This window comes from Gracilinanus agilis, chromosome 4 (assembly GCF_016433145.1).
Source record: "Gracilinanus agilis isolate LMUSP501 chromosome 4, AgileGrace, whole genome shotgun sequence".
NCBI lineage: Eukaryota > Metazoa > Chordata > Mammalia > Didelphimorphia > Didelphidae > Gracilinanus > Gracilinanus agilis.
Window position 1 is genome coordinate 171,402,727 of NC_058133.1, and position 27,353 is coordinate 171,430,079.

Here is a 27,353-nt window from a genome sequence, read left to right on the forward strand (position 1 = left end):
TGTGAGAGGAGTCACAAAACCATTCATACCCTTTGGCCCAGAAAGCCCACTGCTGGGCCTTTGCCCTCGTGTTCAAAAACAGAAAGAAACTCAAAGTTACTAAAATATTTGCAGCATTTTTTGTAGTAGCAAAGAACTAGAAACAAAGTGGGTGCCTTTCCTAAATATACCCTTAGAAAGGCCATCTCCTCCCAAATGACCTGATATTTATTTCATAAATATATTTGGTTCATAGTTATATATTCATTTCCTCTCTCCTAATAATGTTTAAGCTCCTTGAGAACAGGTATTGCTTCACTTTTTTTATCTTTGTGGGCCCAGTGCCCACCACAATGCCTGATACATAGTACATGCATAATAAATGTTAATTAGGGAATAATTGAACAAATTGTAGTATATGGATATCATGGAATATTATCTTTCTGAAAGGAATGATGACCATGAGAAATTCAGAAAACATGGGATGGTAAGATTTGTATGAATTAATGCAGGATGAAGCAAACGAAACCAGAGTGACAATAAACAGAATGACTATGACAAAGTAAACACTAAAAATGAAGTTGGAGGACAACAATACATTTTTAATAAAAAGAAATAAAATAAACTGTAGTGACTAATCTTGGCACTAATGAGTCATAATCAACGGATACCCTCATTTGGCCATGATTTCTTTTAGAGGAGTATTTATGGATACCCATGAACAGATGCACAAACTGAGTCAATAAGCCAAGGCTGTGAATACCACGGAGATCACGGTGAGTCCTGAACTTGTGCCTCCACTGAAGTGTTAGGGTAGCAGTAAAGTCTGATTTCAACATCAGCTGGCAGGGAATAAGTTGTAGAAGAAACTGCTATTTCTTTGTGAATGAGGGAGAGAAGACAGAACAGGAACATGGAACGCAGGCAGTATTGATCACTAATATTCAGTGTGCAAGGCATTCTGTGCCTAGAAAAATAGTTTTTCAGAAGTATGTCTGGTGAATAATAATGATCTCAGCTGCCATTTTTGGAGAAGAAGAGTTGGAAACCTCTGTCCTGGGCCCAACCTAAAGAGTAAGAAGAAATACACAATAATGGATATGAACAGATTGTTCCATGGGTCTACCCTGGGTCCCTATGATAGGGTTATTAACAGTGAGCATCATCATCTCTCCCATAGTTCTGGGGTTATTTCCTTCCACCCCTTTGTAACACATTAATCCTGGCATAAAGAAGCAGAGTAGCAGTGGCTCAAAAATAAGAAAAACCTGGTTTTATATATGCATATCTTTTTGTAACGTGATACCTTCCCAAATGTGGGGAGGAGAAAGAGGGAGGGAGATAACTAGCAACTTTAATCAATTAATTAAAAAAAAAAAAAAAAGAAAACCCGAGTTCAAGTTCCACCCCTGATACACACTGGCTATGTGCACCTGAGCAAATCATTGAGCTTCTTAAGAGTGCCCCAATTAACTTTACTATCAGTTGCAGAGCAGGTACTGATTCACATGGCCAGAAGGGACTCTTTATACCAATGTGTAAGAACCAATAAAAAAAAAAATTGGAAATGCTTTGGCTTCCTATTCTAAGAAGGTGTATGAATGGTGCAGGTGTAGATAGGAATCAATAATAGATAGGATGGAAACTCCAGCCAAACAGCAAAGTGTCCAGCTCTGACTGACCTTCCCTATAATGTACAGAAAGGGTCCCTATACCTGCAACCATTCAAAAAACCAAATGCTGAACCACAAGGACCTTATTTTATTTTCTGCATCAAGACCTAGGTTAAGGCAGCTACATGATTAAAAGAGATATAGATTTTAAGCCTAAAGGATCAACCATTCTCCGATTCCCACACGGATAAGAATTCCCCCTGGCTACACTCCTTTGAATTTATCCATTATGCTCTTGGGAAATTCGTCCTCATTGCTTAAAAGTGGCTTTTCCCGATACACTCTTTGGGTCAGTTTTTGCTTTTCTTTGTATCCCCAGGGCTCAGCACAGTGCCTGGCACATAGTAGGTACTTAATAATAAATGCTGGTTGATTAAGATAGCACATTAAGATTTGCAAAGGGCTTTATACACATGATCCCATTTGAGCTGATCATCAAGCCCTAAGAGGTAAGAAGAGACTCATTTCAAAGATGAGGAATGTAAGATGTTAGATGTCGATGGTCCCACAACTTATAAAAGTCCAAGGCAGAATTCAAACCTGCTTCTTCCTGATTATAAATTCTGCATTTATCCTTCACTTTGCAAAGCTTAGAGCTGCTTCTGGGGGCAGGTAGCAAGAGTCATCATTACCATTTGATCACCAAGAAGTCATCTGAGAAAACTCCAAGAGGCCAAAGTGTAGAATGACTCCCTTTCATACATTCTACATTTCCAGACTGGCCTATTTTCTGTCTCCAGCATGACATCCCATTCCTTTCTTTGCACAAGTTGAACAGAACTCTTTCTCACCTTTGCTCTTTTTCTTGGAAATTCTTGAAGACTCAGCTCATGTGCTACCTCCTCTTCAAGGCCTTTCTTAATTCCCACTCCCCCACACCCCAGTTATTGGGCTTAGGGTCCCTAAAATTATTTATTTTACTGTATATGTATTTAATTAGTGGTATATACATGTCACTCTCCCCGTCCCTCTCCAGGAGAATGTAAGCTCTTTGAGGATAAGATAATCTCTTCTTTTGTCTTTGGTGCACATAGTAGGAGCTTAATAGCTAGTTGTTAAATGAATTAATAAAGGAAGGTATGAATCCACAATTTATTTAAGCTTTGGAAGAATTAGAGACTCTGATATTTTCAGACCTGAGCTCTACTGACAGTGCTCTAGGGAAAGAAGAGAAGTGGTCTGGTCTCTTCCCAAGTCTTTGTAGTCAGAGGTGGGGTCTCCTCCTGGGAAGAAGCTGGGGCTAATCCATCTCTCCTGTCAAAAAGTGAGGCTGGTTGTGGCAGCTGCACTATTGGTGTCAGACACCAGAGGGAACCAGTCGCACACACAGCCCTGAGTATGATAGGGAAAGTACCAGGAATAAGGAAGCTTTGTTAAGAATTCATAAGGGTTTGAAGTGCTGTCAGCTAGCACTCCCTCTGATCTGGCAGCTCAGTTTTGTAGGATCATAGACCTAGAACTGAAAGGGGCCAGTTCTAAATGACGTAGAGCTCCTTTGGAAGGCATCTGAGACCCAAAGAAGTTCAATGACTTGCCCACAGTCACTTGGGCAACTAACAAATGCTAGTTTTTGAGATTTACAAAGCACTCTCCATGTGCTATCTCACTTGATTCATGTGGAAGGTGCCATTACTTCTCCATTTTATAGTTGAGGCTGAGAGGTTATGTGAAGGTACCATTATTTCTCCATTTTATAGATGAAGAAACTGAGGCTGAGAGGTTCTGTGAAGGTGCTATTATTTCTCCATTTTTACAGTTGAAGAAACTGAGGCTGAGAGGTTATGTGAAGGTACCATTGCTTCTCCATTTTATAGCTGAAGAAACTGAGATTGAGAGGTTATGTGAAGGTGCCATTATTTCTCCATTTTATAGATGAAGAAACTGAGGCTGAGAGGTTCTGTGAAGGTGCCATTATTTCTCCATTTTATAGATGAAGAAAATGAGGCTGAGAGGTTCTGTGAAGGTGCTATTATTTCTCCATTTTATAGAAGAAACTGAGGCTGAGAGGTTCTGTGACTTGCCTAGGGTCACACTGCTCTCAACTATCTGAGGTTAACTAAACTCAGGTCTTCCAGACTCCAGGTGTAACATATTATTCACTATACACCCTCGCCACCCCACAATTAAGTGAAAGGGTGGGGGTAGGGGTGGGAGTGTGATTTGAACTTTGGTCTTGGGTCCAAGCCTGGTGGTATTACTTGTGTTTTGTCTTCCACTCTCAAAGCTGTATGCCATCCACAATGGCAGAATCACAGAATCTCAGTGTTGGAAAAGGGGTCTTGAAGATCAGTGAGTCCAACCTGTGCTTGACTCAGAATCTTCTCTCTGATATCTCCAACAAAGTGTCATCTAGCCTTTCCTTAAAGGCTTCCATTGAGAGGATCCTGCATAGCCTCCGCCCAAGTCTTCTGGACTTGTCTCATTGTTGTGACATTTTCCTTACAAGTTATCTCTGCCACCTCTGCCCGCTGACCCTAGCTCTACCCTCTGGGGCCAGGGGAAGAAGTCTGACTCATCACCTCCCCCACCCACCCCCAACATGATTAGTCTGTGATACATACAAATCAGAAACATTATGAAAAATGCACAACTTTCCTTCTCAGGCTTTCCTGTAATTGGAGCTCCAGCTGCCCCAGGCAGGGGCCTTCCGACAGCACCTTCTTCCTTCTGTCTTCTCCACTGTGGACATTGGCACAAATTCCCTGCTCTGTGACATTTACTCTGAAGATAGAAGAGAGGCCCAGCTAAGGATGGTGATTTTTGCCGTCAGTGCCTCATCCCTTCCTCCCCCTCAAAGAAAATGAGCCACCAGGTACATCTCCTCAGAAGAATTCTTCGATGTTGAAAAAGTGAAAGGAATACTGAGAATTAATTGGTTGGATTTGCTTAAGCCTCCATTTTTTCCAGGGGTTTCTGATGCATATAAACTAAGCTTGAGAAATGGGAATCTGCCCATGGAACCCTTCCCTAACTGCGCCAACAGGGCTTGGATAGAGAACCATCCTAGAAAACTTCCTGGTACGACCATCATTATCTCACCAGGAGGGGCTCCAGACATTTCCAGGCTAGATGACTGCTATCAGCCTATCTCCTTGAGACCCTCAAAATCACTTCAAGGAGTTACTGTCAAAAATTTGCTGTGACATCCTGTCCCTCAAGCCACAATCTGTTGTTTTTTCCTTTTTTCTCTTCCTCAACTTTCAAACAATAAAAGCTAGCTAATTTCTGCATCTAATGGGCTCCTCTCCTTAGGAGAAGGGTTTCCACATGAATGCTTGTTCTACTGAGACTTCATTAAAATACCCTTCACCTTTTCCTCAGTTTCTAGTGTCTTTTTCTCACTCAATTCAACTCCAGTCTGGTGGGATCAGACACTTGGGAAGGTAGCGTGTGGACAACATCTAGTCTTTCCAGATGAGTGTCACTGGGGTTGGAGGAGGAGGATAGAAAAACGACAGTCTCTCAAGACCAAGTGGGCCAGGGTTTCATTATAAGAAGCAAACTTACTGGGCAAGGGACTTCAAAAATGACAAACACTGTTATGGCTACTCCACTGATCAGCAGAGTGATGGCAATCAGGGCCTTGATCACGATGCTCCATTTCTGCCTCACAAGTAGATCTTCACCTATGTCTGATGGGCAAGAGAAGGGGAGAAGAAAGACAAAGGGTAATCTGATTTGGAAAGGACTTTAGAGGTCAAACGATAATAAAAATAATGATGATAATAATAATAGCTAGCAGGGCTAGCTGGGTAGCTCAGTGGATTGAGATCCAGACCTAGAGATGGGAAATCCTGGGTTCAAATCTGACCTTGAACACTTCCTAACTGTGGGACCCTGGGCAAGTCACTTAATCCCCATTTCCTAGCCCTTACCGCTCTTCTGCCTTGGAACTAATACACAGTATTGATTCCAAGACCAAAGGTAAGGGTTTAAAAAATAATAATAGCTGGCAGGCAGATTGGAACAGTTCATGAAGAAGGAAGATCACCTTCACCATGAGCACCATGACTGTGCTCTTCCCTCCAAGTCCTTAACCAAGTATGAAGGCTTGATCCACCAAACTACACATTACAACTATCTGTTCCTCTTCAAGATGATGGCAACATTACCCTTTGATCCAGCCATAGCACTGCTGGGTTAGATATAGGAGAAAGGTGTACAAAAATATTTATAGCCACAGTCTTTGTGGTGGCAAAAAATTGGAAAATGAGGAGATGCCCTTTGATTGGGGAATGACTGAATAAATTGTGGTATCTGTTGGTGGTGGAATACTATTGTGCTAAAAGGAATAATGAACTGGAGGAATTCCATGTGAACTACAAAGACCTCCAGGAATTGATGCAGAGTGAAAGGAGCAGATCCAGGAGAACCTTATACACAGAGATGGATACACAGTGGCAAAATTGAACGTAATGGACTTCCCTAATAGCAGCAATGCAATAATCCAAGACAATTCTAGGGGACTTATGAGAAAGAAAGCTATCCACATCCAGAGAATGAACTGTGGGAGGAGAAACACAGAAGGAAAACAAGTGCTTGATCACATGGGTCAACGGGGATATGATTGGGAATGTAGACTCTAAATGATCATCACAGTGCAAATATCAATAATATAGAAATAGGTCTTGATCAATGGCACATGTAAAACCCAGTGGAATTGTGCATTGGCTATGGGAGAGGTGGGAGGAAGGGAGGGAAAGAACATGAATCATGTAACCACGGAAAAATTTTCTTAATTAATCAATAAAAAAATTAAAAGATGATGGCAATATGCCTGGCATTCCCAGCCATCCTCAGGATCCCCAGCGTCCTACCCTTGAGTGTTTGAAGATTCTGTGAATCCTCCATTCCCTCTTGGCTCCCAAATAAATATTATCTCAAAAAAATTAACATTTGCAAAGTGTTGTACATGTGTTATCTCACTGGATCTTCACGATAATCCTGTGAGGAAGATGCTTTATTAGACTCATTTTACAGATGGTGAAATTAAGGCTGAGGAAGTTAAGTAACTGGCCCAAGGTCAAACAGCTAGTAGTGCATCTGAGGAGAGATTTGCACTTAGATCTTTCTTAGGCCAAATCCATCCATCTTTATCCATTACACCATGTAGTTGTCTGGGAATCCACTCTAATCTTTAAGATGAAACAACATCATCCACCTCCTGACAAAGAGATGATGAATGTGAGCTGCAGAATGAATCCTATGTTTTTGGATGACTCATGTGAGAATGTGTTTTGCTGGTCTTTATATAATTGTTATGAGGGTTTTATTTTCATTTCTTAATTGTTCAATTGAGGAGGCAGAGACAGTAAAATTTTTGTATTTTATTTGTAAAATACTTGTAAATTAAAAAAAAAATTCAGTCTAATCTCCTCATTTTACAAAGGGAGAAATTGGAGCCCAGAGAGGGGAGCAATGTACATGAGGTGACACAAAATAGATAATTATAGGATCATATATTTTAGAGATGGAAGGGATCTTGAGTCTAATACTTTCTTTTTCTTTTTGTTCTGGAGATGTGATTTGATTGCTATGGGGGATGCCACATGAGCAAACATTCTCTCCCAAAGGCAGTTGGTATTTGCACCTCATCTGAGGGTCTTAGGAAATGGCTGGGGATCCCGAGGGCTGGGCGACTAGGAACATGCTGGGAAAGGGTTCTCTGAAAAAACACATACATAGGCCACACTTTGAAGTTTAATCTGAGTTATTAACATTCTCTCCATCACTTTTTTCAGGGTAGACAATCAACAAAACAAAAAATCAAGTCTTGATTTAGAATGTGTGTTGATTTCCAAGGAATAAAATATTTACGCTGGAAATGTAACTGAGGGCTCTCTGAGATCCAGCTGGTTCCAGTACAGCCTGTCTGGGTTAACCACACAACTGGTGTATGTCAAAGATGGGATTTGAACCCAGGTTTTCCTGTCTCTGACTCAGGCTCTCTATTGACTGCACCACACAGCTTCTCACCCTTGCATTTTACAAAGGAGGGGCATCGTGTGCCTGAGCCAGAAAGAGCAGAGGATCAGAGACTCCTGTCCTGAGAACCATATGGGACCTTAGAGAACGCGAGGAAATGGAGGCCCACCTATTTGTGTGTGTGTGTGTGTGTAAATATGTGTGTACACATGTACATATACACACACGGTGTGGATGTTTGTGCATATATGTTATATACATATATGTGTGCCCTTATATACATGTTTAAAGGTACAAATACACACGAATACATATAAACACAAAGCTATACATATATCTAGAAAATATGTGCCTACATCTATCTATACATAATATATACTTATGTTTGTATATATAAATATGTGTATATACATTTTCTGTCTATCTATGTCTATCGCAGCTAGGTGGCACAGTGGAAAGAGTGCCAGACTGGAGTCCAGGGGACCTGGGTTCAAATCTGGCCTCAGACACATCCTAGATGTATGACATTAGGTAAGTCACTTAGTCCTGTTGGCCTCAGTTTCCTCATCTGTATAAGCTGTAGAAGGAAAGGACAAACCACTCCAGTATGTTTGCCAAGAAAAATCCTAAATGGGATCATGAAGAGTCAGCCATGGCTGAAACATTTGAACAACAAAAACAAATCTCTCTGTCTCTGTGTCTCTATCTATGTCTCTCTCTGTCTGTCTCCCTGTCTCCCTGTCTCTGTCTCTGTCTGTCTTTCTCTTTGTCTCTCTCTGTCTCTCTGTTTCTGTCTCTGTCTCTCCCTGTCTCTATCTTTCTCTTTCTCCTTTCCTTCCTTCCTTTTTCATTTCTCTCAGAGACAGTTTTCCACTCCAGACCTCTCTGGCTCCAAATCCTGTATCCTTTCCACTAGCCCAGGTTTGCTTTTCTGTGAACTCCAGGAGTCTCCTGTCTTGAGCTTGGGGTGAGATCAGATTCCTTGAGCTTCCCCAGAGGTTGAATATCTTCTCATTCAGTAACAAATCCTGCCTTTCTCACTGTCACTGGCTCCCAACCCCACCTCACATCCAGTCCCTTGCCAAGTCCTGTCAGTTCTGTCTCTCCTCTGACACTGTTTCCATCCAAGTTCAGGTTCTCATCACCTCGTGCCCAGACAATAGCCTGCTGGTTGGTCTCCCTGCTTTGTCTCTGCCCACTCTAGGCCCTCCTTCACTCAGCTATCAAAGTGATCTTCCTAAAGCCCAGATTTAACCACATCAGCTCTTCGCATCCTCCTAATAAACTCCATTGTTTTTATTTATTTATTTATTTTAATAACTAATTTCCACATAAGTTTTCCAAAGTTATAGAATCTATATTGTCTGCCATCCTTCTTCCCTCCCCCTCCTGGAGCTGACAAGCAATTCAATCTGGGTTATACATGTATTATCATGCAAAACATATTTCCATATTATTCATCAATAAACTATTGTTATTGTTCAGCTGTTCAGTCGTGTCCAACTCTTTGTGACTTCATGAACCAAATGGGGTTTTCTTGGCAGAGATACTGGAGTAGCTTGCCATTTCCTTCTCCGGTTAATGTTATAGATCAGGAAACTGAGGCAAACAGGGGCAAGTGACTTGCCTAAGGTCATACAGCTAGTAAATATCTGAGGACAAATTTGAACTCTGATCTTTCTGATTCCAGACTGATTGTTCTCTATCCGTTGCACTCCTTGGCTGCCTCCTCACCCCCACCCCTTATACTCCAGTGGTATTCTATTACTTTGATTCTTTTTTTTTTTTAAACCCTTACCTTCCATCTTGGAATCAATACTGTGTATTGGTTCCAAGGCAGAAGAGTGGTAAGGGCTAGGCAATGGGGGTCAAGTGACTTGCCCAGGGTCACACAGCTAGGAACTGTCTGAGGCCAGATTTGAACCTAGGACCTCCTATCTCTAGGCCTGACTCTCAATCCACTGAGCTACCCAGCTGCTCCCTAGGTTATCTTTTTTAACAGGGAATAGGAGGGTCTCATCTAACACCCTCATTTTAAAGATGGGAAAACTGAGACTCAAATTGAGGTGAGGTATTTTGTCAAGCTGATACACAGCTTGGGAGCGCCACAGGCAGGATCTGACCCCAGGTCTTCCTGAGTGTAAGTGCAGTATTTCAGAGGCAGCTAGGCTGCAGAGTGGAAGGAATGTTGAGCCTGGAGCCAATAAGACCTGAGTTCAAATCCAGCCTCAAATATTTATTAGCTATGTGGCCCTGGGGAACTAATTTAATTTGTCTACCATAGTTTTCTCACTTGTAAAATGAGGATAATAATAATAATACCTACTTCCCAGGGTAGTTGTGAGGATAAAATGAAATGATATTTGTAAAGTTCCTGGCACATAGTAGGTACTTAATAAATGCTTATTCCATTTTATCCTTCATGGCCATGCTGCATCTTACAGTTCAACTAGATCTGCATGAAGGACAGTGTCTTCTCTGGCTGTAAATGATGTTGGAATGCAAAGTTCCCAGGACTTGGGTTTTATGTTTAGGCGAGCTAATTTTACCAAATGGCACAGAAGGCAGGAGACTAGTCATTGAGTCAATCATTGAATAAATCAAAAGCATATTAAGAGGCACCATTAGGTAGTACAATGGATAGAGTCTGGAGGTTCAAATGTGACCTCAGATACTTCCTAGCTGTGTAACTTTGGGCAAGTTGCGTAACCCCGTTTGCCTAGCCTAACCCTCCACTACAAGTTAGGCCCTCGGGATACAAATGCAAAGATGAAAAGAAAACCAAAAACCAGTTAGGTGAGAGTGAGGTTTGAATCTCACTTCTGAAACAAACTGTTTGACTAGGTGAATCAGCTTTTCTACAAGCCTCAGTTTAATCAATTTTAAAATGGTGATACTAGTACTTTCTTGACTGAAGTGTTGAGAACCTCACATGAAATAATATATGTAAAATGATTTTCTAAGTTTAAAGTACTCGTGGATAGCAGATCTGCCTTGGAGTCAGGAAAACCTAGATTCAAAACCTTTTTTCTGACACATATTGGCTGAATTGTACCTCAGATTGCTCCAGGCACCTTTCTAAAACTATAAAGTTGGGAATTGGTTCAACCATTCTGGAAAGCAATTTGGCACTATACTCAAAGGTCTTTAAAACTGGGAATACCCTTTGATCCAGCAACAGTCCTAGCAGGCATGTATCCCAAAAAGATTTTTTAAAAAGGGAAAAGAACCTATCTGTACAAAAATATTTATAAGACAGAGGTCTTTGTAGTGGCAAAGAATTAGAAACTGAGGGGATGTCCATCATTTAGGAAATGGCTAAATAAGTTGTAGTATTTTGTAATGGAATTAGAGTGGAATATACTATTGCATTAATTAATTAACATGCTACTATATGTATGTATGTATTAATTAATATATTATTGAATGTATTAATGTATAGGAATATACTATTGTGTTAGAAGAAATGATGGACAGAGAAGAGCTAGAAAGACCTACGTGAACTGATGCAAAGTGAAGTGAGCAGAACCAGGAGAACATTGTATACAGTAACAGCAATATTGTGGAATGATCAACTGTAAAAGACTTCACTATTATTAGCAATACAATGATCCAAGACAATTAACTCCAAAGGACTCTTGAAAAATGCTATCCACCACCAGAGAAAAAACTGATGGAATCTGAATGCAGATCAAAGCATTCCATTTTTCACTTTGCTTTCTTCATGAGTTTTTTCTTTTTTTAGCGATATTTGTCTTCCTCCCCAACATGACATATATGGAAACATGTATCACATGATAACATATGTATAATATATATCAAATTGCTTACTATCTCAGTGAGACAGGAGGGGATAAAGGAGAGAATTTGGAGCTTAATATGTGAGAAAAATGAACATTAAAAGTTTTTTCTATAAGTAATGGGGAAACTAAAAAAACCCTATGAAGTTTCCCACAGATTGCTGATTTACATTGGTGTAACATGTTTTGATACCCAGAGTTCCATGTAATCATGAAATTTTGGGAATGGATAGGTAAGTAAAAAAATAAATTTCAACTATTTTTCTAATTATCATTAAGTAAGAAACTTTGTGCTTATCAGAGGTTCCTTGAAAACCTTCAAAAAGTTTTCCCAAAGATGTGGACTCTAAATGACCACCCCAGTGCAACTATCAATAATATGGAAATAAGTCTTGATCAAGGACACATGTAAAACCCTGTGGAAATGTGCTTTGGCTACGGGGGTGGGGTAGGGTGGTGGTGGTGGAACATGAATCATGTAGCCATGGAAAATTTTTCTAAAAAATTAAAAAATTAAAAAAAAAAGTTTTCCCAAAGAGAGCAAGTTTTTGCTGGGATTCCCTTCATTTCTCTTCCTGTTATTCCTCCTCTTAGCCCACATTCATGCTTTGCCTTGTTGTTGTCCCACAAAAGAATAATTACCAGTTATAGTCGGGTTCTCCTCTTCTTTATCTTCTGGAGTGGTAGTGATGATAGTGGTTGCAGGCAATGCCTCTGCTGAGTTCTCTACCACTGGGTAGAACTTACAGTTGGAGATATTAGGTAAGAACACTAGAGAGAAAGAAATAATTAAAGGAGAATATTTGAGAGTGTCCTGCTCTCTTTCTCTTGTTAGCCAGCAGCACCCTGGGTATATACACAGTCAGCTACACCATGGCCTCATTGACCCAACTGATAGCTAGCATATGGGGAGAAGATAGTGCCAGGTTGACTGAGGGCAAGAATATTGAGTAAGTAGCCAAAAGAGGTCAACAAGTGCAGGAAGATTAGACAGAGGGAAGAATGGTATCTGATCTCAGGGTCATATTAATAATGTCATGGTTGGAAGTTATCCAGAAGAATGTTTCTTTTTTCCCCCCCTTAATGAAGGAGATCTGAAGTTCAAGGCTCCTGGTGATGGAGAAGCTGCCACCCACTTCTGCTGGATTGAATTCAAGTGAATGCTCTGGAAAGGGTTTAAAAGAGCATAGGAGGGCAGCAGCTAAGTGGCACAGTAGATAGAGTGCTAGGAGGACCTGGGTTCAAATATGACCTCAAATACTTCCTAGCTGTATGACTCAAGGCAGGTCACTTAACCCCAATTGCCTAACCTCTAAGGCTTTTTGGTTTTAGAATTGATACTAAGAAAGTAAGGGGTATTGTTTGTTTATTTGTTTGTTTGTTTAAAACATCTGTGTTGCCAAGCCAGGAAATCCAGAGAATGGCAGAGTCCTTTCATGTGCCAAACACCATACCTAAGGTTCTAGAAGAAGGGAAGTTTTCCATTTATTCCCCTCAAGAGTTTTCCATTTATTCTAGAATACCAGGTTGTCGTGAGAATAGAGACTATGCTGGTGGAGAAAGGTCCAAGAATCCACAAGGAAAAATCAGAGAAATTGGGCCAAGCAATTTCAATGCAATAATTCTATAAGCGAACATGAGGTTTTAAGCTTAATTGCATTGACTTTTTTTTTTTTTTTACTTAAACCTTACTTTCTAAGACAGAAAGGCAAGGGCTAGGGCAAATAGGGTTAAAAGCAACTGACCCAGAGTCACACTGATAGGAAATGTCTGAGATGAGATTTGAACCTAGGTTCTCCTGATTCCAGGCCTGGTGCTTTATCCACCATGCTACCCTGCTACCCTTGCACTAAGACTTTTGAAACACCCTATATGTGTGATCTCTCCCCAGTTAGAATGTGAGCTCCTTAAGGGCAAGGAATGTTTCTCTTTCTCCTTTTGTACCTCAGACCTTAGCACAGTACTTGGTGCATAGTAAACTTCAAAAATATCTTTTCATTCATTCATTGATGGCATTGAGAGGAAGAAAATCTTTTGTGTCCTGTTTTCTGGCCCCATCTAAGAACAATAGTCCACCTGGGAGTTGATGATATTTCATAGAATCATAGAATTAGCGCCAAATGGAACCTCAGAAATCACCTAATCATTGCCCTTGTTTTACAGATGAAGAACAGAGGCCTAAATAGTGGTTACATGTCTTGCCCATGGTCCCACAGTTAGAAAATAACAAAATATAATGTCTTCCCCAACACATATCACTGTTGGAGAGACAAGCGAGTAAGGACAAATAGTGTATTTTAGTCCTGTTTGGCTTATCTGTAAATTCGCAATCAAAATTTGCAATTCTGATTTCTCATGTGTCATTGCCTGTAGGAGGCAACTGAGGAGGGACCCCAAGAATTTGATTTCTTGGAAAGGATGAATGGAAATATGGTGCTAATTTTTCTTTAGCTCTCTATAAACTCTCAATAGCCAGAGTATTCTAAATATTTTGAACAGAGTTTCTGAAGATCTGCATTCAAGTTCTTAAAGACTGCTTGAGGAGGCAGCTAAGTGGCTCAATGGATAGAGTTCTGGTCCTCGAGTCAGGAAGACTTGAGTTTAAATTTGGCCTCAGATGCTTCCTAGCTGTGTACTTTGGGCAGCCACTTAACCCTGTTTGTCTCAGTTCCCTCATCTACAGAGTTAGCTAGAGAAGGAAATTGTAAACAATTATAGTATCTTTGCCAAGAAAACCCCAAATGGGTTCAAAAGTTGGATACGACTGAATGGTAACTATTTCATACTATTATGGGGAAAGCATTTTATCAACTTAGATTAGGAAATGAGGCCCATTTTTAGAACCCCCCTCTATCAAATGTTCCATTGACAAAAGAATTGAGTTAGGAGGTAATTATTCAATCTACTAAATTTTACAGTCACTTGAATAGTGAGTCTTTCTCATCATTGGGTAATAAGATCAACAGGAAGAATTTGACGGTTTGGGCTACATCTTTCCTTGAAGATCCAGAACCTTAGCCTTGTGAACTCTGAATTTCCATTTTAATTCATGGTATATTAAAGGGATCCTAAAGATTGTAAAGTCCAAAATCTCTTCCATTTATAAACCCTATGATACCATGATCCTATCCATAATCCTATGGATTAAGATCCTTGAGACCAAGAGTTTGCAAACTTTTGGGGCTCAGCACTCCTTTACACTTAAAAAAAAAAACCCTTTTCTTTCTATTTTAGTAACAACTCAAAAACAGAAGGGAAAGGGCTGGGCAAATGAGATTAAATGACTTGCCTAGGATCATACAGCTAGGAAGTATCTAAGGCTACATTTGAGCCCAGGTCCTCTAGACTACAGGCCTAGCTCTTTATCCACTGAACCACCTAGTTGCTCCACCTGTTTACACTCAAAAAAAGCATTGAGATACCTTAAAGAACTTTTGTTTATGTGTATTAAAGTTATCAACACTACTTTAGAAAGGAAAATGTCTTAATATTATCATACGGATAGGTTTGATTTTGTGGGAACTGGCTAAGAGCCCTTAAACCACACTTTGAAAACCTCTATTCTATTCTGCCTCTTTAAGAAGAAGAAATTGAGGAGCAACTAGGAAGTTTAGTGGATAGAAAGTCAGGTCTAGACACAGGAAATCCTGGGTTTAAATCTGGCCTCAGGCACTTCCTAGCTAAGTGCCCAGGAGCAAATCACTTAACACCAGTTGCTTAGTCCTTACCACTCTTCTCCCTTGGCATCAATACTCAGTATTGATTCTATGACAGAGGATAACAGTAGAATTGCTCATTGGCTACAGGAGTGGGGTGGGAGGAGGAGAGGGAAAGAATATGAATCATGTAACCATGGAAAAATATTCTAAATTAATTAATTAAATAAAAAATTTTAAATTAAAAAAAGCTAAGACAGAGGGTAAAAGTTTTTATTTAAAAGAAGAACAGGAGGAAACTGAGGCCCAGGAAGGGAAAGTGGTCTGTCTAATTTAACCTGCAGAAGTTGGAGAGCCCACATCTTACTCCCAGTTCAGGGCTTATTTAGTTTGCCCTTGAATTGATTGGGCCCTAAGAAGTTGATTTACAACAAATTTCTAGAAATCTGATTAATAAATGCCCATTTATTGATTTACAATGGGGATAATATCTACTATGTAGGTTAAAGAGTCATGCCTTCCTGATGCAAACCTAATTGCAGCTGTCTCAGACTCTCTCTTTCAGCAACTCTCATGAATCAGCCCAGCCCAGTTCTACTGGTTTTAACTAGGATTCCAAGCTGGGACAGCTCCCACCCCAATATCAGGTCTTTTGGGGATGCACTGAGCCACCAAACTCTCTTTGGCCTATAAGTGGGAAATCTCTTTCTTCCTCACTTCAGCTACCAGAGTTTTAATTTGTCAATTAAATTTGTCAATTAGAGCTTCTACCAGGAAACTAAGAGAAAAGCCAATCCTCCTAACTATAAAATTATACTTGCAGAATACAGATTCCTTAACTAACATTAAGCCATAAGCTGATTTTATCTGCCACACAGCAACCTAGGTACTTTTTCTCTCACAGGCACACAAGTACCCACTTTTGTTTCTATCCACAACCCTTCCTGTCCTGTTTAATTTGAAGACAGTATTTTTACTGGTTGTAAGTTTATCACTTTTCATCGAGAGTTGCCTTTCTCACACTCTGGCAATATATAATGAGAGTCATAAAACTGTTCTTACCCTTTGACCCAATCAGTGATCCCAAGGACTATACTCTAAGAATGATGGAATTGTAGATTTAGAGCTAAGCTAGAAAGGATCTCAGAGGCTTAGTCCAGCCCTCTCCTTTCCATGTTTTGGAGACTGGGGCCCAGAGAAGTTAAAGACTTACCCAAGGTCACCCAGGCAATTAAGAGGTAGAACCAGTGGCAGCTTGATGACATGGTAGATAGAAGGCTAGATTCAGTGTCAGGAAGACCCAAATTTGAATCCTCTCTCAGATGCTTCTATACTGTGTGATCCTGAGCACTCTCTCTGTGCCTCAGTCTCCCTATCTGCAAAATGAGGGAGTTGGACTTGATGGCCTCTGAAATCCCTTCCAGTAAAATTTATACTCCTATGAAATTAGGTCACCTCACTGCAGAACAAGAGTTTTTTCCATTATACCATGCCTATGTGCACAAAGATAGTATATCCAATCTTCTTCACAATAGCAACAAAAAAAAAAATGACAATAGTACTTCTATAGTGCTTTACGGTTTCCAAAGAACTTTACAAATATTTGATCTTCACAATAATCCTGGGAGGCAGGTGGTATTATTATCCTTATCTCACAGATGAGGAATCTGAGGCAGACAACTGTTAAGTGACTTTCCCAGGGTCATACAGTTAGCAAGTATTTGAAGCCACGTTTGAACTCAGGTCTTCTTGACTCCAACCTCAATACTCTATTCATTGTACCACCTAGCTGCCTCCTCTCCTCATCCCCTGTTAATTATGAGGTAGGCAAGGAGGACTCAAAGCAGCTGCTTCTTCAAGCTGCTAGATGGGACCAGCAGCATCCTTGTCTTAAACACATCTTTCCATCCTTATTTGATTCAATGGAACAAGGGTTTGTTAGGCATCTATATGTGTGCCCAACCCTATTCTGGAGGCTAGAGATGCTAAAAATCAAAATGAAAGCAGTCTCTGTCTTCAAAGGAGTAAATACAAAATAGATGCAACCTAAATACAACATAATTTCCCAGGGAGAGAGAGAAACATGGTGCTAATAAGTGGGACTGGAGGAGGTGGCCCTTGAGGTAAGAGGGTTCCAGGAGGCAGAGGTAAGGAAGGAGAGCCTGTAGAAAGGAACTGAGGCAAGTGATGGACATGTGTAGGAAACAGCAAGTGAGACAGGATCCTGGAAGGGAACCACCGTCTGGTTTCAGCTGAATATGACCCTTTTCACTTCTCCCTGAACTTCTAGAAAAAGAGGTGAGCAAAGGCTGGAGAGTAGAATTAACTGGGAAAAAAAAAGAGTGGAATCAGAGTGTAAATTGTTTCATATGCTAAACAGAGGAGCTTATGTTTGATCCTAGAGGCCATAGGGAATTAATATGCTTCTTAAGTATGGGAGAGACCACTATTATCCCCAAATGCTTCTGATTCGCCCTGATTGGTGCTAATTTTTTAAAAAATTATTTATTAATTTTATTTTTAATATTTTTCCATGTTTGCATGATTCATTTTCTTTCCCTTTTTTCTTCCCTCCACCTCCCAGAGTTGACAAGCAATTTCACTGGGTTGTACAAATGTTATCACTTGATACCTAGTTCCATGTTATTCATTTTTGCTATAGAGAGACTTTTTAAAGCCTAAACCCCAAATCACATACCCATATATACATGTGATGAGTGATGTCATAAATTTTGCTTTTGCATTTCTACTCCCATAGTTCTTTCTCTCAATGCGGACAGCATTCTTTCTCATAAGCCCTTCAGAAGTGTCCTGCCTTGGTGCTATGATTTTAATTGGTTTTGTTGGACCACTGCTGGCAGACCTAGTGCTGACCAACAGTTCAGTCAGCCAGTGACGTCAGTCAAAAGAAGATTTCAGTCCTTTCCCAGCATTTTCCCATGCCCCATTAATATAAGCATCTACGTTTGTCTCTGGTCCACAGGGACATTTTTCCTTCACAGAAGATATTCATTTGGCCTTATCCATCTCACTTTTTCCTTAGTGTGTAATGCTCATCTAATGTTCACCTTCTTCAAAGCCTTTTCTCTGTTCACATTATACTTAAATATTTCCATACAGCTTCACTATGGTTCTCCCCAACAGAGTACCCTAGGGATTGGTGCTTGGCCCTGAGCTGCTTACCATTTTTATTAATGACTTGGATAAAGACATGGATTGTAGATGATATAATCCAAAGAAGGATGCAGGGGTGTCTCCTGGAGCTAGCTCCAATTGCCTCCAGAGATCTGATCGTTAAATTTTCTTTATTAAAAAAAAAAAAAAAAGAACTCTTCCTTTCTGTCTTAGAATCAAGACTAAGTATGGGTTCCAATCCAGAAGAGCAGTATGGGCTAGGCAATTAGGGTTAAATGACTTGCCCAGAATCATACAGTTAGGAAGTATCTGAGACCAGATTTGAAATCATGTTCTATCAACTCTAGGCCTGACTCTCGATCCACTGAGCCACCTTGTTGGGCCTGATGGTTAAAATTTCAGTATGAGCATTTATACCTTGGAAATCAGCTAATGCTACAAATTATGATTATAGAATATTAATATGGAATTAGAAGAATACTTGGAGAGCAGATTTTGCCACCAGTTGCCTTTACACTCTGTGCCTGGGACCTTTTCATCCTTAATATGTCTCTGCCATACCAGCCCTCTTTTCCTGTTGGTGAGTTCCTTTCAGGGCCTCCATATTGAGGTTAGCTAGACTTAATCCCTCTCCCTGGCTGTGCTTCTGATTCTTTAGATTTTGATACCATCTGCCCAGGAGGCTCCCTGTTCAAGGTCCTGTTACATGATGTCTTTCCTATCAGAGTGGAAGAGCCTTGAGGGAAGTATCTGTCTTTTGCCTTTTATTTTGGCAACTCTAATGCTTAGCACAGTGCTAGGCACATTGTAAAGACCTAATCTATTGCTGCCTGCTTTGACTGTGAATATTTATTACATGGATTTTTTTTTAATGAAGACAGGGAAGTAGAAGGGAAAGAAGATAAATGCTTGTTAAGGGAAGCCAATTAAGAGTTCAAAATAAAAATAGGACACATACACACAAAACATCATTGAAATTATGAGGCACCATGTCGGCATGAATATAGGCCTCACTTTTCTTTTCAACTATGGAGCCAGGGTTATTTTCCAACAATTGTGATGAGGTTTTTTTCCCCTCTTTCCAAGAGATCTCATGTGAGAGAGGCAACCTCTATTTAGAGCAGTATGATCAATCAAAAGAAAGATAAAAATTGCTTTATAAAATTTGGACTGGCCTTTATAGGCTCCTGAACCAAAAAACTGGCTGGCCCAGAAGAGCTACTTCCTTTCTTTTGGGTGCAGAGCTGAAGGCCATTTCAGTCCCAGGCAGCCCCTCATCCTGGAGGCTGTCAATGGCTCAGAAACCTCCTCCAAGTCACGTCTTACCTTGGACTGTAAGATGGTGTCCACCCTGGAACCACATTTTGGGTGCTGTAGATAAGTAACAGCGCAGCCTACTGGTGTTGTCCTGTGATGGAGCAGTGATGACGCTCAGGCTTTTCAAGGTATACCTGGTCTTTGGCCTTTTCTCTGAATCCTGAAGATTTACTATCACTTTTTCCCCTGAGCCAAGACACTGCAGGTTAGCCACTATTTGGTTATGGCCTGATGATTCCCTTTTGGCTTCACCCTGGGCTTCTGGAAGCAGAAGTGGGCAAGTGTAAGAGAAGGAAGTCTGCTGTGGGAGACGTGGTTAAAACCTTTTGAAGGACTGCCAACCTCACCTGCATCTGGCAAATCAAATACAAACCATGCCTGTTTTCCTCTTTCCCCTCTCCCTTTTTCTTCACTCTCCCTCCTCCTTCCTTCTTCTCTTCTCTGTTCCTCTCCACTCCTCTCCACTCCTCTATTCTCTTCTCTCCTTCCTTTCCCCACTCTTCCTTCTCTCCTCTCCTTTCTTCCTTTACTCCTCTATTCTCCTCTGCTCTTCTCACCTCTTCTCTCCTTTTCTTTCTTCCCCTTTCTTCTTCCTCTCTCCTTTTTCTACTCTTCTATTTCCCTCTTCCCCACCTTCTGGATTGCCTCCTTTCTCCCTTCCCTCTTCAACATTCCCCCTTTTTCAGACACAAATATGTATATATATATATACACACACAACACCCTACTCAGAAGAGCATAGGTTTTAATCTACTCTTCCCTCCTCTAGGTTTTACTAGACAGCCATCCTGGCAGTTCCCATGAGGAAGAGGGCAATAGCTAGGGCTGGCACTTTCCTTGTAAAGCAGGTGAATTCTTCTTTGTTGCAATTTTAATGGTTTGTTGCTCCTGGATGCCCTTGGTTTCCTTCCTTTCATGCTCTGCTGTCTTGCTATCAACAATCACTTTAATATCCTAACAGATATAACTTTGTTCCTCCATAATGAAAGTGAGGACAATGAAGGCCTAGAAAGGCCATATGAGTTGCCCTGAGAGCAGGAGACAGAAAGCAGGTGAATGAGGAGCTCCTAAGGGTGTGAATGGNTATATATATATATATATATATACACACACAACACCCTACTCAGAAGAGCATAGGTTTTAATCTACTCTTCCCTCCTCTAGGTTTTACTAGACAGCCATCCTGGCAGTTCCCATGAGGAAGAGGGCAATAGCTAGGGCTGGCACTTTCCTTGTAAAGCAGGTGAATTCTTCTTTGTTGCAATTTTAATGGTTTGTTGCTCCTGGATGCCCTTGGTTTCCTTCCTTTCATGCTCTGCTGTCTTGCTATCAACAATCACTTTAATATCCTAACAGATATAACTTTGATCCTCCATAATGAAAGTGAGGACAATGAAGGCCTAGAAAGGCCATATGAGTTGCCCTGAGAGCAGGAGACAGAAAGCAGGTGAATGAGGAGCTCCTAAGGGTGTGAATGGCCCAGAGCTTCATAGATAGGAGGTCGTGAGATCCAAGTAAGTCATGTTTTAAATGACAAGAGTTATCTTTTCCCTCTCCATGACCTTAGTTTGATCCTAGGATCATAGATTTAGGGACCCCAGAGGGTACCTAGTCCAAACCGTATCAATTAACAGATGAAGAAACTGAGGTGAGGCCCAGAGGTGAAGGCACTTGGTCATATAGGTATTAAGTAGCAGAGGCAGGAGTTGAACTAGGGTCCTCTCCCTCCCCAAAATCAATGCTCTTTCCATTGTCTCCTTCTTCCTCCCTAGTTCATATTTGGCCCTAGGGCTCAGGACCAAAGGAGAAGGCAGGTTTCAGAAGGCAAGTTTCAGCTCTTAATTTTTTTAATTGAATTTTTAAATTAAAAAAATTAAATTATGAAAATCAGTTTTTAAAGTTTTCCAAGACATGTTTTTAGCCCTCACTTCTTCCTGTCATGAATCTTGAGTCTAGAGTCTCCATTATAGGAAGCTCATCTCTTCTTTAATGTTGCCCACCATACCTCAGTGGGTATGTCTAATGTCTGGGCCTTCTTCATTGTTTAGGCTCTGTCTTCCCCCTTTCTGACCCTCAGCAAGACCCCTAGGGTAGGCAGGGAGCTTCTTGGGTCCTCCCAGGATTATGTGTAATTAATTATCTTAAAAGGGTTTCAAAGAGGCTGACCTTCCACATAATTCATCTTCAGGACTTGGGACGAAAAAGTGTCCTCCTAAAGGAAAAATTCTCCAAGACAAGTCTCCTTACCTTGTATCAGCAGCACCTTGATGCTTCTCATGTCTCTTGGGAATAATCCAGGAAGCTGCTCCACTTGACAGCTACTGCCTTTGAGTTCTGAGGAATGGAGATGAAAGAAAACCAGTGTTTACTGAAAGTCCACTGGGAAGAATCCTAGAGGCTCTGAGAGTTGTAATAATAATAGCAATAATAACAATAATGGGTTATCCTATATTCAGACTATCTCCATCCCTCTGAAAACTTTGGACACCTTTGAATTTGACAGGTGAGTTTTCACCTTGTATTTCCTAGCCCTGGCCTCCCTGGCTATTTCCTCACTTATGCCCCATCATGTAGACACTCTTCTCTCCCCTCCTTTCATCTTTTCCCCCAAATAATTTTCTTTCTTTAAAAAAAAACCAAAACCCTTTACTTTCTGTTTTAGAATTAGTACTAAATATCAGTGCTAAGGCAGAAGAGCTGTAATGGCTAGAAAATTGGGATTAAGTGACTTGCCCAGGGTCACACAGTAAGGAAGTGTTTGAGACCACATTTGAACCCAGGACTCCTGTGTTTAGACCTGGCTTTATAGCCACTAAGCCACCTAGTTGTTCCTCAATTTCTTCTTAAAGAGTTAGATTAGACCAGCAGTTCTCAAAGTGTGACCCAAGGGCTCTTGGCCAGTCCCCACAAAGTCAAACTTATCTGTATAATAATACTGAGACATTTTCCGTTCTAATGCAGTAAATACTGATAGCTCTAATCCATATAAGCAAAAGGTCTGGCTCTCTATTCATTAAGCCCTTCCCCCACCAATGTTCAATCAGAGCTACATAAAGACTCTTTCACGTGTTCTCCTATTAGAATGGAAGCGACTTCCCTACACTTCCCCTATTAGAATGTAAAGTTTTGGAGATCAAAGCTACTTTGCTTGCTTATATTTATATTTCTAATACTAAACACAGTGCATGGCATATAATAAGTGCTTAATAAATTATTGCTTTATGTAGAGCATCCATCTTTCTGTCTGTCTGCATGGTACTATCACATACTATCTCATTTGATTCTTTTATCGTCACTTAATTTCTTTGTACCTCAGTTTCCTCACCTGTAAAATGAGTGAGTTGGATTAAATGACCTCTGAGGTTCCTTCCTGCTCTAGATCTGAGATTTTATCAACCTGGGATTACGTTACTTTGCATCACACTCATCTGAGTCTGTATCCTATTACTCTGCTAGATGCTATGGCCCACGAGAGTGTGGATAATGTCTTCTGTCCATTTGGCACCTCCTCCATTGTCTAGCATGGGGATCTGTATAACATGGCCATTTAGTGAATGTCAAATTGCATTTCATTGAATTGAACAAACTTAAGGTCATGGATATAGAAGTGGAAGGGGCCTCAGAAGTCCTCTTGTCCAATCCCCTCATTTTATAGACAAATAAATTTGTTTATGGTCGCTCCGGGGGACAGCCCAGATTCTAACCCAAATCTTCTGAATTGTAATCTAATACTATTTCTTCTCCACCAAGTGACCTATCCCAGGACGGGACTCAGACTGTGTAATAAATTGGTAGATCCTAACTATTTTCATGTGATTAAAAGTAGAGCCTGTTTTCCTCAGTTTCATAATTTGTAAACTGAGCTGGAAAAAGAAAAGGCAAACCATTCCAGTATCCTTGCCAAGAAAAGCCCAAATATGGTCATGAAGAGTCACACATGACTGAAACAACCAAACAACAGAGGTGGAGAGAGAAGAAGACTATCAACTGCACAGGTAAACAGGCCAGGCATTTTCTTTATTTTACAGTTAGAGAAACTGAGGCTCAGACAGATTATATGACTTACTCAAGGTGATCTGGCTATTAAGAGGAACTGGGTTTTATGCTTCCTAGGCCAGTAGTCTCTCCCTTCAAAGAACTTACTGTTTAGTTGAGGAGACCAACAGGAATGGAGGAAAAAAAGAATTATAAAAAGAAGAATGAACACATCACAACACAGAAACAAATATGAATTAATTCAGTATGATGCTAATGCTAGGGAGAGGAGGAGGGAAGAAAGTGAAGGAGAGGTCAGAGCATATGAAGATTGGTTGAAGGAATGGGAATATTTCAAACTGGAGAATAGAAGACTGGGAGGGAGGGACAGGGGAAGGACATGATAGCCTTTCCCTAGCATAGAATATAGAAGGACAACTGGGTAGCTCAATGGATTGAGAATCAGGTCTAGAGACGGGAGATCTTGGGTACAAATCTGGCCTCAGACACTTCCTAGCTGTGTGAGCCTGAGCAAGTCACTTAACCCCCATTGCCTAGCCCTTACCACTTGTGAAGATAAGATTAACTCTCTCCTTGCCTATTTTTAGTTAATTTTTATTAGCTAGCATTTTTAGCTAAATTAGCTAATATTTTTAAGCTAATTTTTAGTTAAATTACCCAGTCCTGGGTAAATTTAGCTAATTTTAGCAGAATCAAGAACTTAAAGAACCCCTACTTGACACTAAGAGAGCTGTCACTTCCTGTCCCTTCCCCACTTTATGGGAACCAATCAATAGTCTTTCAATTTGCCTAGCACTGCCCCAGAGGGGGGGGAAGGGGATGGCCTCTGGAGTTGTCACCCACTTTAGCACTAGACTTGAGAACATTCTTACTTAGTGTCAAGTAGACATACTTTAAGTTCTTGATCTGATTAGCTAAAAATAGGCAAGGGGAGAGTTCACACTCTTCTGCCTTGGAACCAATACACAGGATTGATTCCAAGATGGAAGGTAAAAAAAAAAAAATAGATTATAGGCTTGTTCTTTTTGTGTCCAGAGGGCAGAAATAGGTGGGTGTGGCAAAGAGGCAAATTTAGGCTTGGTGCCAGGAGGATTTTTCTAAGACATGGAGCAATTGAAAGATGGGGTTGGCTGTTGCCCATATCAAAGTTCTTCAGCCAAAAGCTAATGAATGACTCCTTGTTGGGGATGTTGAAGACAAGATTATTTCTCATATGTGGATTGGCTGCCAAGGTTCCTTTCTACTCTGAAATTCTGTATTTCTGTTGAGTTAGGAGAGGAAGGAAGGACTGTCCCCTGTACTTCCACTTAATTTACTCTTTCTAACCTTGCTTCCTTTCCCTTCTGCTCCCTAGCTGACCTGTTTTAGTAAAGAGAACTTTTGACAGCTTCTTAGGTTTAACTTTGGACAGGATACCTCCATGCATGTCCTTTCTCTTCCACAGGTCATAAGAAATAGGACTCTACACACTTTACTTAATACCCAGTCTGGATCCCATCCTGAAATGAATTACTTGGGGGGAGTAGAAGTAGTGCTAGATTCCAAGGCAGAAGATTTGGCCTCTGTCACAAGGTCACAGATGACCCTGAATGATTCACTTATCCTCTCTGCTTTAGTCTCCTATAAAATGAGGAGTTTGGACAAGATGACTTCTAAGGCCCCTTCCACTTCTAAATCCATGACCTTATGTATGTTTGATTCGATGAGGTACAATTTGACATTTATTAAATGACTGTTATACAGATCACCTTACTAGGCAACGGAGGAGGTGCAAAATTGTGCATTTTCTCCATCAATTATATTTACAGTGGCAATAACTTCCCAATAACTCTACATGTTGTTCTTCTTGTTTTTCATTTATTGGGTAGGTGAGACTTGTGTCATATGGTCTGAATCTGAAACTGATAAATCCCTGTGAACACTGATTTTCTTTTCTATTCTGTTTGAATGTTGACTGTCCTACCAAATTATTAAATAAAGACTTCTTTAAAAGTATATTCTTTGGGGCAGCTGGGTAGCTCAGTGGATTGAGAGCCAGGCCTAGAGACGGGAGGTCCTAGGTTCAAATCCGGCCTCAGAGACTTCCCAGCTGTGTGACCCTGGGCAAGTCACTTGACCCCCATTGCCTACCCTTACCACTCTTCCACCTATAAGTCAATACACAGAAGTTAAGGGTTTAAAAGAAAAAAAAAAGTATATTCTTTGTATTTGATGTATAAAAATGGAGGAACAAAAGATCTAGTTAGGACAAATGTATTTCTTGTAGTTATAACCAATAGCAGCAAGCCCTGGAAAATTGAAAGTTAGCAACAATATTGTTGCCCATGTATGGGTAATGTCTGTTGCAAAGAAAAACTACTTAGATTGTAATCAATTCATAAAGGAATTGTTTTTATAACTGCAACAGAATCATTTGTTAAAGTATTTATCTTATACCATGATTTTAAGTTTTAATAGAAATATTCACTGACTTGGTATAAAATAAACCTCAACACAAACAACAAAAACAATCTCAACACACACACACAAAAACCAACTTGGCCTCAGGTTTTGACTAAAGTGCTTTGGGGAAAGTCCTTTTCAGAATGTTTTCAAAATCGTAAAGACAGTTTCCAGAAAACAGTAGTGATATTATCATTCATTCAGACAGTTAGTCAGTCAACATATATTGAGCACCTTCTATGTGCCCAGCCCTGAGTAAAGTGCTGGGATACAAAGAAAGATTAAAAAAGCTGTTCTCATTCCCAAGGAGCTCACAAGCATTCAACTCCAAAGCACAGAGAGGTATCCCTGCAGCTGAGCCCAGTTATGCAAACAAGGATGTACCACCAAGCTAGAAAAAGGATAAAGTGGAGATGATCAACAGAAGGCACTAGAGTTAAGGGAGTTAATCTATGGGTTACAAAGAGAGCTAACATGATCCTCATATTCATGACAACATGACAATAGTGAGTGATGGTTCCCATAGACCTGTCCAAAGGTATAGGAAAAGAGCCTTGACTCTGGCCACTGCCTGCTCATCTTCAGCGGCTTCTCCATCTCAGATGACTGATGGAGCAGAGCAACAGTCCCCAAGAGGAAGTTTTTTTTGGTGTGTGTGGGGGAGAGAGTGGGGGGAAGGGGAACCCTTCTCCCAAACCTGAGAAAGGAGGGGGGGAGATAATGGGTCTAAATGAGACTGGGGAAAAGAGACAGCTAGAGGGGAATTTGGCAGCCTAAAACAGACTGCAGAGCCCTAAGAGGACTTGAGGGGAGGGGATCCCAGCTCTGTGAGTTGCCCCTTCTCTAGCCTTCCCCAATTTTTCAGTTTCCTCTTGTTTAGGACTTTTTATTTTTTATTATTACAAAAAATTGTATTCTCGTTTAGTAAAAACCAAAAGTAGGGGCAAGAATGATCTTCGGGGTGTTTTGTCTTCAGCCTTTTTTAGGTTTCCCCTGTGGCAAGAAAGATTTATGGATTTTTTAAAATTTATAGATTATTTATTTATAGATTTTTAAAATAGATTAATTCTCCAAGGTTGATTTCTATGGGGAATGAGATGAGAGAGGTTCTTACCTTTCTGATTGGCATCATAGGATGCAAAAATCAGGCTAAAGAACAGAATTGTATCCATATTCGCTATAGCACATGTTCCCTTTTGGGTAGTTGATCTACCAGGGCTGCTCCCACTGCTGCCAAGGGTAGGTCTGATCCTGGGAGAGTTTCCTTCAACCCAGAGAGATCGGCTTCTTTTCTCAATGATTAAGACTTTGAGCCGATATGAGAATAGGCTGAATTATTTGTTAATGATTGACTCAAGAGGTCTTCCCCAACTTCCTTGAGAGTGCTGACAAAGGAAATTGTTTCCTAGGGAGGTTTCCCCAAGCTGAGA

At 40.5% G+C, this 27,353-nt stretch overlaps 1 protein-coding gene across 1 annotated transcript; it reads right to left on the reverse strand.

Moving 5' to 3' along the window:
- Positions 1 to 962: 962 nt before the first annotated feature.
- Positions 963 to 27,095, reverse strand: C4H17orf78 (chromosome 4 C17orf78 homolog). The gene is made up of 7 exons (XM_044671738.1): positions 27,038 to 27,095; positions 21,733 to 21,819; positions 19,495 to 19,746; positions 12,020 to 12,148; positions 5,160 to 5,284; positions 4,239 to 4,373; positions 963 to 1,046 (listed from the first exon to the last, which is right to left on the reverse strand). Exons 1-7 carry the CDS (start codon positions 27,093 to 27,095, stop codon positions 963 to 965), a joined length of 870 nt encoding a protein of 289 aa, XP_044527673.1.
- Positions 27,096 to 27,353: the final 258 nt, after the last annotated feature.